Genomic DNA, 14,198 nt, shown 5'->3' with positions numbered 1-14,198 from the left:
CAGTGCCAATGCGTTCAAGAGTGCTTCCTATCTTCTTTTCTATTAAGTTTAGTGTAACTGGATTTATGTTTAGGTCTTTGATCCACTTGGACTTGAGTTTTGTGCATGGTGACAGATATGGATCTATTTGTAATCTTTTACATATTGACATCCAGTTATGCCAGCACCATTTGTTGAAGATACTTTCTTTGTTCCATTGTATAGTTTTGGCTCCTTTGTCAAAAACCAGGTGTTCATATGTGCATGGATTAATGTCAGGGTCTTCAATTCGATTCCATTGGTCCGTATGTCGTTTTTATACCAGTACCAGGATGTTTTTATTACTATAGCTCTATAGTAGAGTTTGAGGTCCGGGATGGTGATGCCTCCAAGGGTTGCTTTATCGTATAGGATTCTTTTAGCTATCCTGGGTCTTTTGTTTTTCCATATAAAGTTGAGTATTTTTCTTTCCAAGTCTGTGAAGAATTGTGTTGGGATTTTGATGGGGATTGCATTGAATCTGTAGATTGAACAAGAGATCTTTTACATAGAGGGGAGACGCAGCCAGGACCTAAATAGGTTTCGATTCCTCCTGACATTGTCATTTACTGATTGATAAGAAATTTTTTTAATTTTTTTAAATTCTTTGAGAATTTCATTTAGCATAAACATGTGCTGACCATATAATTCTGCCTGTGGGGCCATCCACTGGATTTGGGTGACTACAAGAAGCCATACCCTCACAGAAAACTGACACACACACACACACACACACACACACACACACACACACACACACCCCGCCCAGGCCATTGTTCCTCAGTAAGGGTCGGAGAGCAATTTATGTAGATTTTTCAGGCCCTCGGTGTTATCTCTTAAAAGATGCACTGAGGCTGGGTAGTAGTGGTGCACGCCTTTAATCCAAGCACTCTGGGGAGGCAGAGGCTGACAGATCCCTGTGAGTTTGAGGCCATCCTGGTTTACAGAATAAGTTCCAGGACAGGCTCCAAAGCTACACAGAGAAACCCTGTCTCAAAAAAAAAAAAAAAAAAAAAAAAAAAAAAAGAAAAAGAAAAAAGAAAAGAAAAGAAAAAAAAAGATAGACTGACTTGCCCAATGAATACTCAATTTTATGTCATGCATGATGATTCATGCTTGCAATCCTAGTACTCAGGGAGGTGGAGGAGAAAGGATTCTTATGAGTTCCATGCCAGCCTGTCCTACACAGTAAGTTTCCGAACAGTGCGCACTATATAACTAGGTCTGTCTGCAAACAAATAAAACCACAAAGATGTATCTTTAGTAAGGCATGGTGATGCATGCCTCAAGTCCTAGTGACTCAGGAGGGTGGCTTGAGTCCAGGATTTTCAAGGCCCTGTCTCAGTAAATAAAACAAAACATGGTGGCACACAACTTGAATTTCAACACTAGGAAGGTTTCAGGAGAATTAAAAGTTCAAAAAACAGAAAGAAAGGGAGAGAGGAATGGGTTGGGGCCGTGGATAGAAGGAGGGAGGGAGGGATAGAGGGAGGGAGGGAGGGAGGGAGGGAGGGTACGAGGGAGGGAAGGAGGAAAGAAAGAAAGGAATGGACTCGAGAGATGGCTAGATGGTTAAGAGTACTTGCTGTTCTTCCAGAGGACCTGAGTTCAATTCCCAGTACCCAGATCATGTGGTTCACAAATACACAATTTTAACTCCAGCTCCAGGGGATATAATGCCCTCTTCTGGTCTTCAGGGACACCTGCATTTATGTGTGTATAACCACACAGAGACACATGATTTTATATATATATTTAGACAGGGTCTCGTCTATGTAGCACTGGCTGGCCTGGAACTTACTATGTAGACCAGGCTGGCCTCAAGCTCACAGAGACCTGCCTGCTGCTGCCTCGAGTACTGGGATTAGAGGTGTGCAACACCACACCAGGTTAAAATAATTTTAAAAAGAGAAAAAAGATGGTATGTAAAATGAAAAAAAAAAACTTTTTAAAATAAAATTTAAAAAAAAAAAGAAACCAGGTAGTGGTGGCCCATGCCTTTAATCCTAGCATTCTGGGGCCAAAGGCAGGCAGATTTCTGTGAGTTTAAGGACACACTGGTGTTGTGGGCTAATGCTCTCATACACTGCAAAGATTTGTCACTTAAATTGGTTTAATAAAATGCTGATTGGCCAGTAGCCAGGCAGGAAATATAGGTGGGGTGACCAGACTAGGAGAATTCTGGGAAGAGGAAAGGTGGAGTCAGGAGTCACCAGCCAGAGGCAGAGGAAGCAAGATGAGACTGTCACACTGAGAAAAGGTACCGAGCCACGTGGCTAAACATGGATAAGAATTATAGGTTAATTTAAGTGTAAGATCTAGTTAGTAATAAGCCTGAGCTACTGGTTGAGCATTTATAAGTAATATTAAGCCTCTGCGTCAATTATTTGGGAAGTGGCAGCTGGGTATTTGGGAACAGGTAGGTGGAGAGAAACTTTGCCTGCATCCTGGTGTACCAAGTGAGTTCCAGGACAGTCAAGGCTACACAGTAAAACCCTATCTTGAAAAACCAAAAAGAAGAGAAGAAGGAGAGGAGGAGGAGGAGAAGGGAGGGAGGGAGGGAGGGAGGGAGGGAGGGAAGAAGGGAGGGAGAGAGAGAGAGAGAGAGAGAGAGAGAGAGAGAGAGAGAGAGAAAGGAAGGAAGAAAGAAAAGAAAAAAGGAAAGAAAAGAAAAAAGGGAGTGCTTACTGGTTATTTTGTGAAAGACTATGATTTAAATATTAAGAATTTAGAAATATGCCAGATGCACGAAGCCCTATAGTTATGAAACTTGATTCGAATGAACATTGGGGAGTGATTAATAGAAGAGGCAGTATGAGAACTGGTGTTGGAGAACCACATGTGTGGTGCCAGATGCAGTAGTGTTGGGAGGTGAAAGCCAGCCTCAGCCACATACACATGAGGCCAGCCTGGGCCACATGAGGCCATTCCTCAAAAAATGATTACAAGGTCTGGAGACATGGCTGGGCATGAAGAGCACTGGCTGCTCTTCCAGAGGACCCAGGTTCGCTTTCCAGCACCCACATGGCAACCAACAACTATCTACAGCTCCAGTTCCAGGGGTTCTGATGCCCTCTACAAGCTTCTCTGGTCATCCACATGCATTTGGAACATACATACACACACACACACACACACACACACACACACACACACACACACACACAGATTTTTAAAAATCATTCTCAAAACCCCGCTAGTTAGTATGCTCGATTGTGACTGGGTGTGAGCATGTATAAATCACAAAGAAAACCACTCAGAACTTGACATCGGGTTTAGGAGGAAGACAGAGAAGGCAAGGAACTAGAAGAAGAGCAAGGCATGGAACATCCCAGCTAGATTCTATCCATGAAGACATTTCAGCATCTCTCAGCCTGTGGGTAGAGATCCCTTTGACAAATCTCTATCTCCAGGAATATTTGCATTATGATTCACAACAGTAGCACAAATACGATTATGAAGTAGTAATGAAAACAGTTTTACAGTTGAGGGGGATCACCACAGCATGAGGAACTGTATTAAAGGGTCGCGGCATTAGGAAAATTGAGAACCACTTGCGTAGAGGGATGGGGACTTGCAAAGGTCTCACAGCAGAGCAGAGAGTCCCTATGTGCATGGAACAGAGAGAAGCTTTTAGAAAAAGAGTCAAGGGGGCAAAGGGAAGGGGGCATCTGGGAAGATCGGATAAAGAGGGGCGGGCCTGAGGAAGAGGAGGAGATGGGTTTTGGGGAGAACAGAGAACGTATGACACAGTTGTCTTAGAGACAGGAGAAAGCATACGGGGAGAGTGTATCAAGGTTGCTTAGCAGCATACAGAGCCACCTAAGCTGTGTAGTCATTAAACTACGGGCTGGCATGGTGGATGTCGTTCCAAGGGTAAATAAAATGAATGGAAGTTTCTGATGTGGATACTAAAAAATTAACTACCTATCATAACAGGCAGAATATATTGGAATAAAGAAAATTAAGGCAATTTGTTTACTTTTGCTACAGCTGGCAACCTAGAGGAGAGACCAAGAGTATACCATGTGGGGCTGGAGGGATGGACAGTAGGTACAGGTGCTTGCCACCAAGACTGTTGACCTGAGTTCGATCCCAGAATCCATATGATGGGAGGAGAGGACTGATTCCTGCAAGTTGTCCTTTGATCATATGCATGCTGTGGCATGGGCACATGTATACACACACATACATACACACTGAAAAAAAGGGTTAAAAAATCATATACAAAAAATCCCTTAGCCATACACCGCGTCTTCTAATCTTTGATTTAAGATGAAAGGATTTTTGGTTTGGGTTTTTTTGTTGTTGTTGTCGTTGTTGTTTGCTTGATTTGGGGGGGGGGAGGGCTGGGGTGGTGGATAGGGTCTCACTATATAGCTCTAGCTGTCCTGGAACTCTCTATATAGACCAGTGAGTTCACTGGCTGGCCTTAAACTCACAGACTCACCTGCCTCTGCCTCCCAAGTGCTGGAACTAAAGGCGTGGGGCATTATCCCTGACTGAAAGGTCTTTCCTCCTTTCTTCTTTTTGTCTTTGTTTTGTTTTCATTGTTGCTGCCTGGTTTTTGTTTGTTGTTTTGTTTTAGATAGAGTCTCGGGACATCCTTGAACTCACTTTGTAGCAAAGAATGACCTTGAACTTCTTTCTGATGTCCATGCCTCCACCTCTTGTGGGAGCCCGTTCTCGGGTTCCTCGTGGCTTTACCCAGCAGGTCCGAATAGAGGATGATCAGGACCACGGGCCTGAGTGCAGGTGTCTGAGATGGTCTGCACTTGGCTGTGCTGGGGGAGGAGGTCTTTTGCTCCACCCCCTTGGCGTCTCTATAAAAACCCTGGGCCAGAGACAGTCGGGGCCCGTTGGAATAGGTTCCAGGCCCTCTCAAGACTATCCTTTATTTTCTATCTGTTTATCTCTGCGAAATTCTCCGCAATAAATCCTTCTATCTAATATTTCCTGCTGATTGCACTCAAGAAAACTCTAGGGAACCGTGGGGGTGGTGGGTAAACGCCCCACAACCTCTTGAGCATTGGGGTTGCAAGTGTGTACCTCTATGCCCAGTATTATGTAGTGCTAGGATCAAACCTAGGCTTTATGATGCTAGGCAAGCATAGACTGTTTCCCTAAACAAGAGGGTTTTGTTTTTTTTTTCCCTTAAGATTTATTTATTTACTATGTATACAATGTTCTGTCTGCATGTATGCCTTCAGGCCAAAAGAGGGCACCAGATCTCATTATAGATGATTGTGAGCCACCACATGGTTGTTGGGAATTGAACTCAGGACCTCTGGAAGAGCAGCCAGTGCTTTTAACCTCTGAGCCATTTCTCCGGCCCGCTTAAGGCTTTCTTTGAAAGTGCATTTGTGCGTTTGGATATTTGTAACCTGAGTATCTTTGCACACCTGATACAAAATGTTCTAAGTTTTGCTCCTGTGGTCTAATAAACTGGAAGTAAATCTATTCAGTCTCTGGTAGACCCACTTCCTTGTATTTCAAATACAGGAACTTGGCTCATCTTCATGTGTCCACAAAATTTCCTTTTTTTTTTTTCCCCCCTTTTGAGACAGTTTTGTCATGGAGGTCAGGGTGGCTTAGAATGGGCGATGTAGCCCAGGATTGCTTCTAATTCCTCACTTTCCTGCCTTCATCTCCTGAACGTTGGGACTACAGGAAATAGCCCTTCATTTTTTTGTGCATGCAGGTAGGTATATGTGCTTGTATGTGTTCCTGTGTGTGCATGCAGGTAGGTATATGTGCTTGTATGTGTTCCTGTGTGTGCATGCAGGTAGGTATATGTGCTTGTGTGTGTTCCTGTGTGTGCATGCAGGTAGGTATATGTGCTTGTGTGTGTTCCTGTGTGTGCATGCAGGTAGGTATATGTGCTTGTGTGTGTTCCTGTGTGTGCATGCAGGTAGGTATATGTGCTTGTGTGTGTTCCTGTGTGTGCATGCAGGTAGGTATATGTGCTTGTGTATGTTCCTGTGTGTGCATGCAGGTAGGTATATGTGCTTGTGTGTGTTCCTGTGTGTGCATGCAGGTAGGTATATGTGCTTGTGTGTGTTCCTGTGTGTGCATGCAGGTAGGTATATGTGCTTGTGTATGTTCCTGTGTGTGCATGCAGGTAGGTATATGTGCTTGTGTGTGTTCCTGTGTGTGCATGCAGGTAGGTATATGTGCTTGTGTGTGTTCCTGTGTGTGCATGCAGGTAGGTATATGTGCTTGTGTGTGTTCCTGTGGAGATCAGAGGTCATTCCTCAAGTGCCATCCACCTTGTTTTTTAAACCGAGTCTCTCATTGCCCTGAAGCTTGCTGATTAGGCTAGGCTGGTTGGCCAGCGCCCCAAGGATACACTGTCTCAGCCGCCACAGTCACCTGGCCTGGTTTGTTTATGTGAGTGCTGAGAATTGAGCTCAAGTTTTTATGCTTGTGGCAAACCTTGAGCAACTATGCTATCTACCTAGTCCTCCACGCCGCTAATATTTTTATTAATTAATTATTAATTAATCATTTTTTGAGATATGGTCTTACTATGTAGTCCTGACTCTGTCCTGGAACTCACTCTGTAGACCAGGCTAGACTCGAACTCACAGAGATCCACCAGCCTCTGCCTCTTGAGTGCTGGGATTAAAGGCGTGTGCTGCTGACAGGCCTGGCCTCTCTTTTTATCTTTTTTTGAGTGCTCAGAAAATGTATTCTGGTAACCTTCCAAGATACTCTGAAATGTCAGTTCACAACATTTGGTACCAGGGAACAAGTCTGGACCCTAGGACAGCACATCTATTGTACTCTCCCTTATAAAGTGGTAATGGAGGAATTCACCCCGAGAGGTCCTGACATTCCATCTCATTGAATGTCTTTAGAAAAATTCTTCTCAGATGGCTTAGAGGTTAAGAGCACTGACTGCTCTTCCAGAGGTCCTGAGTTCAATTCCCAGCAACAACATGGTGGCTCACAACCATCTGTAATGAGATCTGGTGCCCTCTTCTGGCCTGCAGTCATACATGCAGGCAGAACACTGTATACATAATAAATAAATAAATCTTCTAAAAAGAAAAGAAAAGAAAAATCCTTCTCTAAGCTTTGGAAGTCCTGAGAACAGGAAAGCATTGATTTGGAGCAGAGCGAAGTCGGTGTGAGCAGAACAGGACGAACTTGAACATAAATCATGTCATCACCATCACGAGGTTCCCTCTCAGCTGCCTTCCGCATTTGGGTCTCTAGGCAGACCTGGTCCTGAAACTGTCTAAAACCTTCGGGCCAGCAGACTGTGATCAGTGGCATTGCTGACCCAATTTGTCTGCTTGGAGGTGGGGCCTGCCACTATTTGGTGTCCAGGTTTATACCAAACTCTTCCTCATACACTGTCCCTTTCACTCCCGACAAGAGCTCTCCATCAGGGCTGGAGAGATGGCTCACCGGTTAAGAGCCTTTGTCGTGCTTGAAGAGGCCTCAAATTCGGTTCCCAGCATACTGAGCAGCTCCTGCCTGCCCCTCCAGCTCCAGGGGATCCGACACCTCTGGCCTCCTTGGGCACCTGCACTCAGGTGCACATACCCATATATAATTAAAAATAATAAAATAAAAATCTGTATAAAGCCAGGTACTGTGGTGCTCACCTTTGACCCCAGCACTCAGAAGGCAGGAACAGGCAGATCTCTGAGTTCAAGGCCATCCTGATCCGCATAGCAAGACCCAGACCAGCCAGATAACTCAGAGGTTAAAGTGTGTGCTGCTCTTGCAGAGGACCTGGGTTCGATGCCCAGCACCCACACCAGTTAACTCACAACTGTCTGTCCCTCCAGTTCCAGGGGATCCGACACCTCTGGCCTCCTGGGACACCTGCACATACATGAACACAGGCACACACACATACATACCCAGAATTAGAACTACAACAAATCCTCAGAGAGAGGGAGAGAGACTAGTGAGGAGTCTGGGAAGGGATGAGAGGGGCCACAGCAGCCAGGGAACAGAGAGCAACAACAAGCTCAAGCAATATGGGGAGATGGGGAGAGCTAGACTTGGATCTAACCACAGGCCATCAGCTGTGAGCACTTGCTCTCACACAGGTAGCGAGGTGGGAAAGAACAAGATCAGACCCAAAGTCAGAGGTTCTGATAGACCCACCCCGGCGCTCTACATTGTCGCGTCTGTCCTATCCCCTCTCCCCGCCCCCAGGGGTGGCATGGCTCCTGGAGCTATATCCGTCCAGAGTTCTTGGCTCCTCACAGGGGTCTCTTTCTCTCCAGTCTTCACTCCACACAGTGGTTTTTGGTTTTGTTTGTTTGTTTGTTTTGTTTCAAGACAAAGTCTTAGTAGGTAGTCCAGGTTCACCTCAAACTCACAGCAGTCCTCCTGTCTCAGACTTCTGAGTCCACATGTTTCTAAGCTGCAGAAAAAGAGGTTCTGAGGTTGTAGCAAATGTGTCAGGTCCCAGTCATATCTGCCCAGCACCCAAGTTCCTGTATTTGCTGACAACCCCTTCCCGAAAGCATGAATGCTCTGTCTGAAAGGGTTCCCTGTTGACCAGAGAATGTTGGACTCATTCACAGGGCAGACCAGAAGAGCCAAGGTGTTAATGTCCTCAACAGCAATCACCAAGCAATAAACAATGCCCAGAGCTTCTGTGGACATACATATTTCAGTTGCTTATCACTGGCAACAAACCTAACCCGAATCAAGTGTCTTTTGACAACCATTGTTTGTTTCTTTGTTGGGCAAAGTATTGCTCACCTGTGACCCCGGCACAAAATCAAATACAGTGAGGTCTTGGGGAACGTTAAGCAAGGTAATCATAAGACCTTCTTTTACTCTCTTTCCCCCAGAGAAGATCAAGCTTGCTTCAAATGCACTGTGGAGACCAGGTTGGCATCCAACTTTTCCAATCCTTCTGCCTCTATCTCATGAATGCTGGGATTACAAGTATATACCATGATGCCCAGACTTTTTTTTTTCCCTCCCCCCTTCAGGATTTGATAGCCCAAGCTAAACTGAAATTCACTGTGTAGCCCAGGCTGGCCTCAAACTTACTGTGATCCTCTACCCTCAGCCTCCCATTTGTACCATCATTATAAATGGCTTGTGTTTCATTTTATTTATTTTATACAGGATCTCATGTAGCTCAAGCTAGCCCCAAACTTGATATGTTAGCCAAGCATGACCTTGGATTTCTGATCCTCCTGCCTCTGCTTCCTCAGTACTGGGGATGGAAACCAGGGCTTCATGCAAACTAGGCAAGTACTCTACCAATTGAACGACATTCTCAGCCCATAGTCCACAATTTAAATATATTTTGCTATAACATCTCCTTTTTTTTTTCCTTTTTGAAATTGGTTCTCAAAAGAAAAGAGGAAGAAGAAAAGAAGAAGAAGAAGAAGAAGAAGGAGAAGAAGAAGAAGAAGAAGAAGAAGAAGAAGAAGAAGAAGAAGAAGAAGAAGAAGAAGAAGAAGAAGAAGAAGAAGAAGAAGAAAAACAGGATCTTACTATGTAGCTTTAGCTGGCCTGGAACTCATAGACCAGGCTAGCCTCAAACTCTTAGAGATCTACCTGCATCTGCCTCCCAAGTGCCTAGCTATAGTGTGTTATTCTATGGAGGACAGCATTGATGGGCTGAATGAGAGGGACAGACCAGGGAGTAAAAGCAACAGTAGACGCTAAGAGACCATTTAGGAGGTTCTTGCAGTATTCTGCTCAAGATTTAACGGGGAAGTCAACTGTATCGGTGCACACTAATCCCAGCACCTGGGAAGCAGAGGCAAGTGTATTATCACAAGTTCAAGGCCAGCCTGTCTACATAGGAAAAAATGCCATACCAACCAAGGCTGTAAATGGAGGACTCATTATTATTATTGTTGTTGTTGTTATTATTATTATTATTATTATTATTATTTTGGTTTTTTGAGACATTATTTTTTTTAAAAAAAAAATACTATTTTGGGGGCACTGGGGAGATGGCTCAGCAGTTAAGACCTCTTGAAGAGGACTCAGGTTTGATTTCTAGCATCTACATGGTAGCTAACAGCTGTCCTTAATCCCAGTTTCAGAGGATTCAACAGGTTCATACACATACATGCATGCAGGCAAAACATTCATACACATAACGTAAAATAAATATATCTAAAAAGTTTTAAAGGAAAAGGGGCTAGAGAGATGGCTCAGTGGTTAAGAGCACTGACTGTTCTTCCAGAAGACCTGGGTTCAATTCCCAGCACCCACATGGCAGCTCACAACTATCTCTGACTCCAGTTTCAGGGGATCTGACACCTTCGTACCAACACACATAAAATAAAGTTAAATAAATTATTTTTTTAAAATTTTTTAAGAAAAAAGAAAAAAAAAATTAATGGAAAAAAAGGTAGTTGGCTGTGAACCTGGTGAAAAATAGCCATGCTGAGTGAGTATAACTGAGACATGGAGACTATTTTTGCTAAAAGCAGGCTGCTCATTGGGCCCTGTAAATATCTGAGTAGCTAAAAAAAAAAAAAAAAAAAAAAAAAAAAAAAAAAGATTAAAAACATGAGTACATATACCTTTATTTTGTATGTCTCCCTTGCTCTGAGTCATTCACTCACTCCAGCAATCACCTTGGATCCCAGGAACAGGTCTGATGGCCAAGTGTCTTGTGACAAGACAAATCTATTCCCCACACAGTGATGTCTCCTCTCTCCTCGTTTATTGTCAAGCCAGGATCTCAGGTATCCCAAGCTGGCCTTGAGTTCACTATGTAGCCAAGGATGGTCTTGAACTCCTGATCCTCTGCCTGTGTTGTCTAAGTGTTCCATCCCTCCCAGTTTTATGTGCCGCTGAAGATCAAACCCAGGGCCTTGCGAATGCCAGGCAACTCAACATACTAAGTTACCTCTCAGCTTTTTCCCCCCTAATTTTCACCATTATTCTTTTTGTTTTGTTTTGGGTCTGGACCCGATTTGTTGGGACCCCCAGAGTGGAATCTGCCTTAGGACTCGAGTTACTCCAGGACTTGCTGCCTAAAGCATTGTTAACAAATACAAGGCCTTTCACATTGTGGTCATTTAATAATCAGTGAATGAATGCTGCTCCCTTCCTTGCTGAAATGCCATGATCATATCTTTCACTCTACTGATGAAATGAGGAATATTGTAAATCATTCTCTGCAACTGGATTCCATTTTCTAGTTGATAACAAGTCTTTTGTATAGGTGCTTCTGGGTGTGGGTGGATATGTTCATTGGGGGTTTTTGCTTGTGTGTGTGTGTGTGTGTGTGTGTGTGCGTGTGCGTGTGCGTGTGCGCGTGCGCGCGCGTGTACGCATGTGTGTTTAATATTATATCCCACCCTTATTCTCTAGTTCACTTTTTAAACATCTTACTCCCTCTCCCTCTTCACCCTCTTTCATCCCCACCCAGAGTAATGGAAGAGTTTTCCAGAAGCTCCTCTGAATAATTTTCCTTTGTAAAGCAAATTGAGTGGTGGTGGACTCAAGCTCCTCGCTCTGGAGACTGGAGGTGTAGGGTTGGTTGATATCCAGGGCCTCCAGTTGGTGGGAGAGGTGAACCGTGCGTGCTTTGAGTGATGAGGGCACCAGACACGGAGAGCCATAATCACTTTATCCCATTCAGGCTCTGCCCCGACTCCTTTTTCATTTTTTTTTTTTTTCAGCCCTAACTGGAACAAAACGCAATCAACATATGTACTTAATTTGACAAGGAGAAAGGGCCACGAACAACTGTAAATTGTCACAACAGCGGCAGCTAGCAGCCTTGATGTCTGCGGTAACAAAGAAGAGAGAGCAGTCTGCTTTGCACATCAAAGGGGACCGTCACATCCCTCAACTGAGGATGCGCATGAGGTGTGGAAGAGGGTATCTGAAGCAGGAATCATTGCTTCCAGGGTGAGCAAAACATCCAGAATCCCCGTGGAGAGAGGGAGTTTGCCACTGAGTAGCAAGATAAATAATAAGAGCAGATCACGTTTTTTCTTTCTTTCTAGAGATGACATTCATGAAATTCCTGCATCAGCCAAGAGAGTTTGGAGGTCAGTTTTAACTAGCTTTGCTGCCAGGTCTTGGAGGCCTGGAGTGGGGGCCCCTGAACCCCGACTTCCTCCTGCTGAGCGTTTTCTCAATCCAAGGCCACTCCACTTTCCTCTGTGCAACGTCCTTTCTCGGAGATGCAGTTTGTGTGTGACTCTCTAGATAGCCTTCGTGTGCGTGTGCATGTGCGTGTGTCTCCTTTGTGTGTATGCAGGAGGCATGGGTGTGCACCCATGGAGGCTAGAGGTCATTGGAGGGTACCTCCTTCTTTGACTCGCCACCCTTAGTGGTTGAGATGCGATCTCGCTGAACCTGGAGCTGACTGATGGGCTGGCCTGGCTGGCCAGGAAGTCCCCTGGGATCCTCCTTTCTCCAATCCCAACTCTAGGATTACAGGTGCATGTAGCCATGCCTGCTTTTTTTATGCGGGCACTGAGACTCAAACTCAGGTCCTCATGCTTGCCCGAGCAGTTTACCTACTGAACCACCTCCCAGCCCTAGATAGCTTTCTGACATCTTTCTTTCTTTCCTTGGGGGATGTTCTGTAAGGCAAATGTGTTAATAAATAAAACACTGATTGGCCAGTAGCCAGACAGGAAGTATAGGCGGGACTAACAGAGAAGAGAATTGAGGGTACAGGAAGGGAAGAGACTGTCTGGAGCCGCCACCAGGACAAGGAAGATGTAAGGTACCAGTAAGCCACGAGCCTCGTGGCAAAGTATAGATTAATAGAAATGGGCTAAATATGAGTAAGAGCTAGACAATGATAGGCCTGAGCTAATGGCCAAGCAGTTTAAATAATATAAGCGTCTGTATGTTTATTTTATAAGTGGGTTAAGGGACTGCCGGGGCTTGGCGGGACCCGGAGAGAAAACTCCAGCTACACGTGTTTATGGGTGTGTATCTCTCTGTGTGTAGGTGAATGCAAGTGCCCTGGGAAGAAAATATCAAAATCCCTGGAGCTGGAATCGTAAGTTGTAAGTTGTAAGTTGTAAGGCACTTGATGTGGGTGCTGGGAACCAAACTTGGCTCCTCCACAAAAACAGTCTCTCCAGCCCCACACTGATTGGTTTTCTTGAAACAGGGTCTCACTGTATAGCTCCAGTTCACCTGCAACTCGCTATGTAGATCAGTTTTACCCTCAACTGGCAATGATCCTGCTTCTGCCTTCCTAATGCTGGGATTCCAGGTGTGGGCCACTGTGCCCTACTGAAGTTAATCATTTCACTGCAGGTAGCCCTTGAACCACACTGTAAGAAAAACAGCCATGGGACTAAAATAAGCACACATTAGACTTTTCTTAAGCTAGACTGCATCGTGGACTCAGTGGTCAAGAGCACCAGCTGTGGGGCAAGAGCGATGTCTCAGTGGATAAAAACACTTGTTCTTGCAGAGGTCCAGGAGGCAAGTACCCCCATTAGATAGCTCACAATCTCCCGTCACTCCAGTGCTGGGAAATCTGATGCCCTCTGGCCTCCTGGGTATCTGCATGGACATGGTACATATAGATGTGTGCCAACACACATATACATGGATAAAAATAACAACTCTTTAAAATATAATAATGATAATGATAATAATAATAATAATAATAATAATAATAATAAACATCAGTTGTAGACTAGTATGATGGCTCAGCAGGTAAAGGTGCTTTGCTGCCCAACCTGCTGTCCTGGGTTCCATCCCCAGGACCCACATGTTGGGAGAGAAACAATTTCCTCATATTGTCTTCTGAACTCCATGCGCGCATGCGCGCACGCGCGCGCATACACACACGCACACACACACACACACACACACACACACACACACACACACAAACACACACACCAAACTGGCTGTCCAGAGCCTTATTCACCCCCTCCACTACATCCATCATCTTCTTCACTTGTTTATGTGTTTGTTTCCAAAGCTGAGCATCAAACCTCAGCTAAGCGCCCGCCAGCACGGAGCCCCACTCAGGGGCAGCTAGCCTCAGCCACCATGTACTTCTGAGGATGCCTTGATCCCTCCTACTTCACAACCACCCGTTCACACGGAGGCAGCGCTGTGACTCTTGGGGGTAGGTCTTGTCCACACATCGTCGCGTCCCCCACCTCTGACCCAAACCTCTCAGCTAGTCCTATTCCCGCCAAGACCGAGATTCTGTCTCTCTGGCACCCGTGGCAGGA

At 45.0% G+C, this 14,198-nt stretch overlaps 1 protein-coding gene across 3 annotated transcripts in view; it reads left to right on the top strand.

Annotated features, from left to right (window-relative positions):
- The window catches only part of LOC143270264 (uncharacterized), a 29,230-nt gene that overhangs the window by 11,429 nt on the left and 3,603 nt on the right, over positions 1–14,198 (top strand). Inside the window, exons 1-4 of one of the 3 annotated variants that reach the window (XR_013047395.1) lie at positions 2,612–5,719; positions 11,655–11,886; positions 11,985–12,029; positions 12,946–14,089. Coding sequence is in view for 1 of the 3 variants with exons in the window: in XM_076559562.1 (XP_076415677.1) it covers positions 12,950–12,997 (48 nt within the window). In the remaining 2 variants the exon portion in view is untranslated. Of the gene's footprint in view, positions 1–2,611; positions 5,720–5,910; positions 11,887–11,984; positions 12,030–12,945; positions 14,090–14,198 lie in introns of those variants that run through there. The other 2 variants (XM_076559562.1, XR_013047394.1) reach the window with 2 other exon arrangements.

This window comes from Peromyscus maniculatus, chromosome 22, assembly GCF_049852395.1.
Source record: "Peromyscus maniculatus bairdii isolate BWxNUB_F1_BW_parent chromosome 22, HU_Pman_BW_mat_3.1, whole genome shotgun sequence".
Classification (NCBI taxonomy): Eukaryota; Metazoa; Chordata; class Mammalia; order Rodentia; family Cricetidae; genus Peromyscus; species Peromyscus maniculatus.
This window is presented reverse-complemented; position numbering and strand designations above follow the sequence as displayed.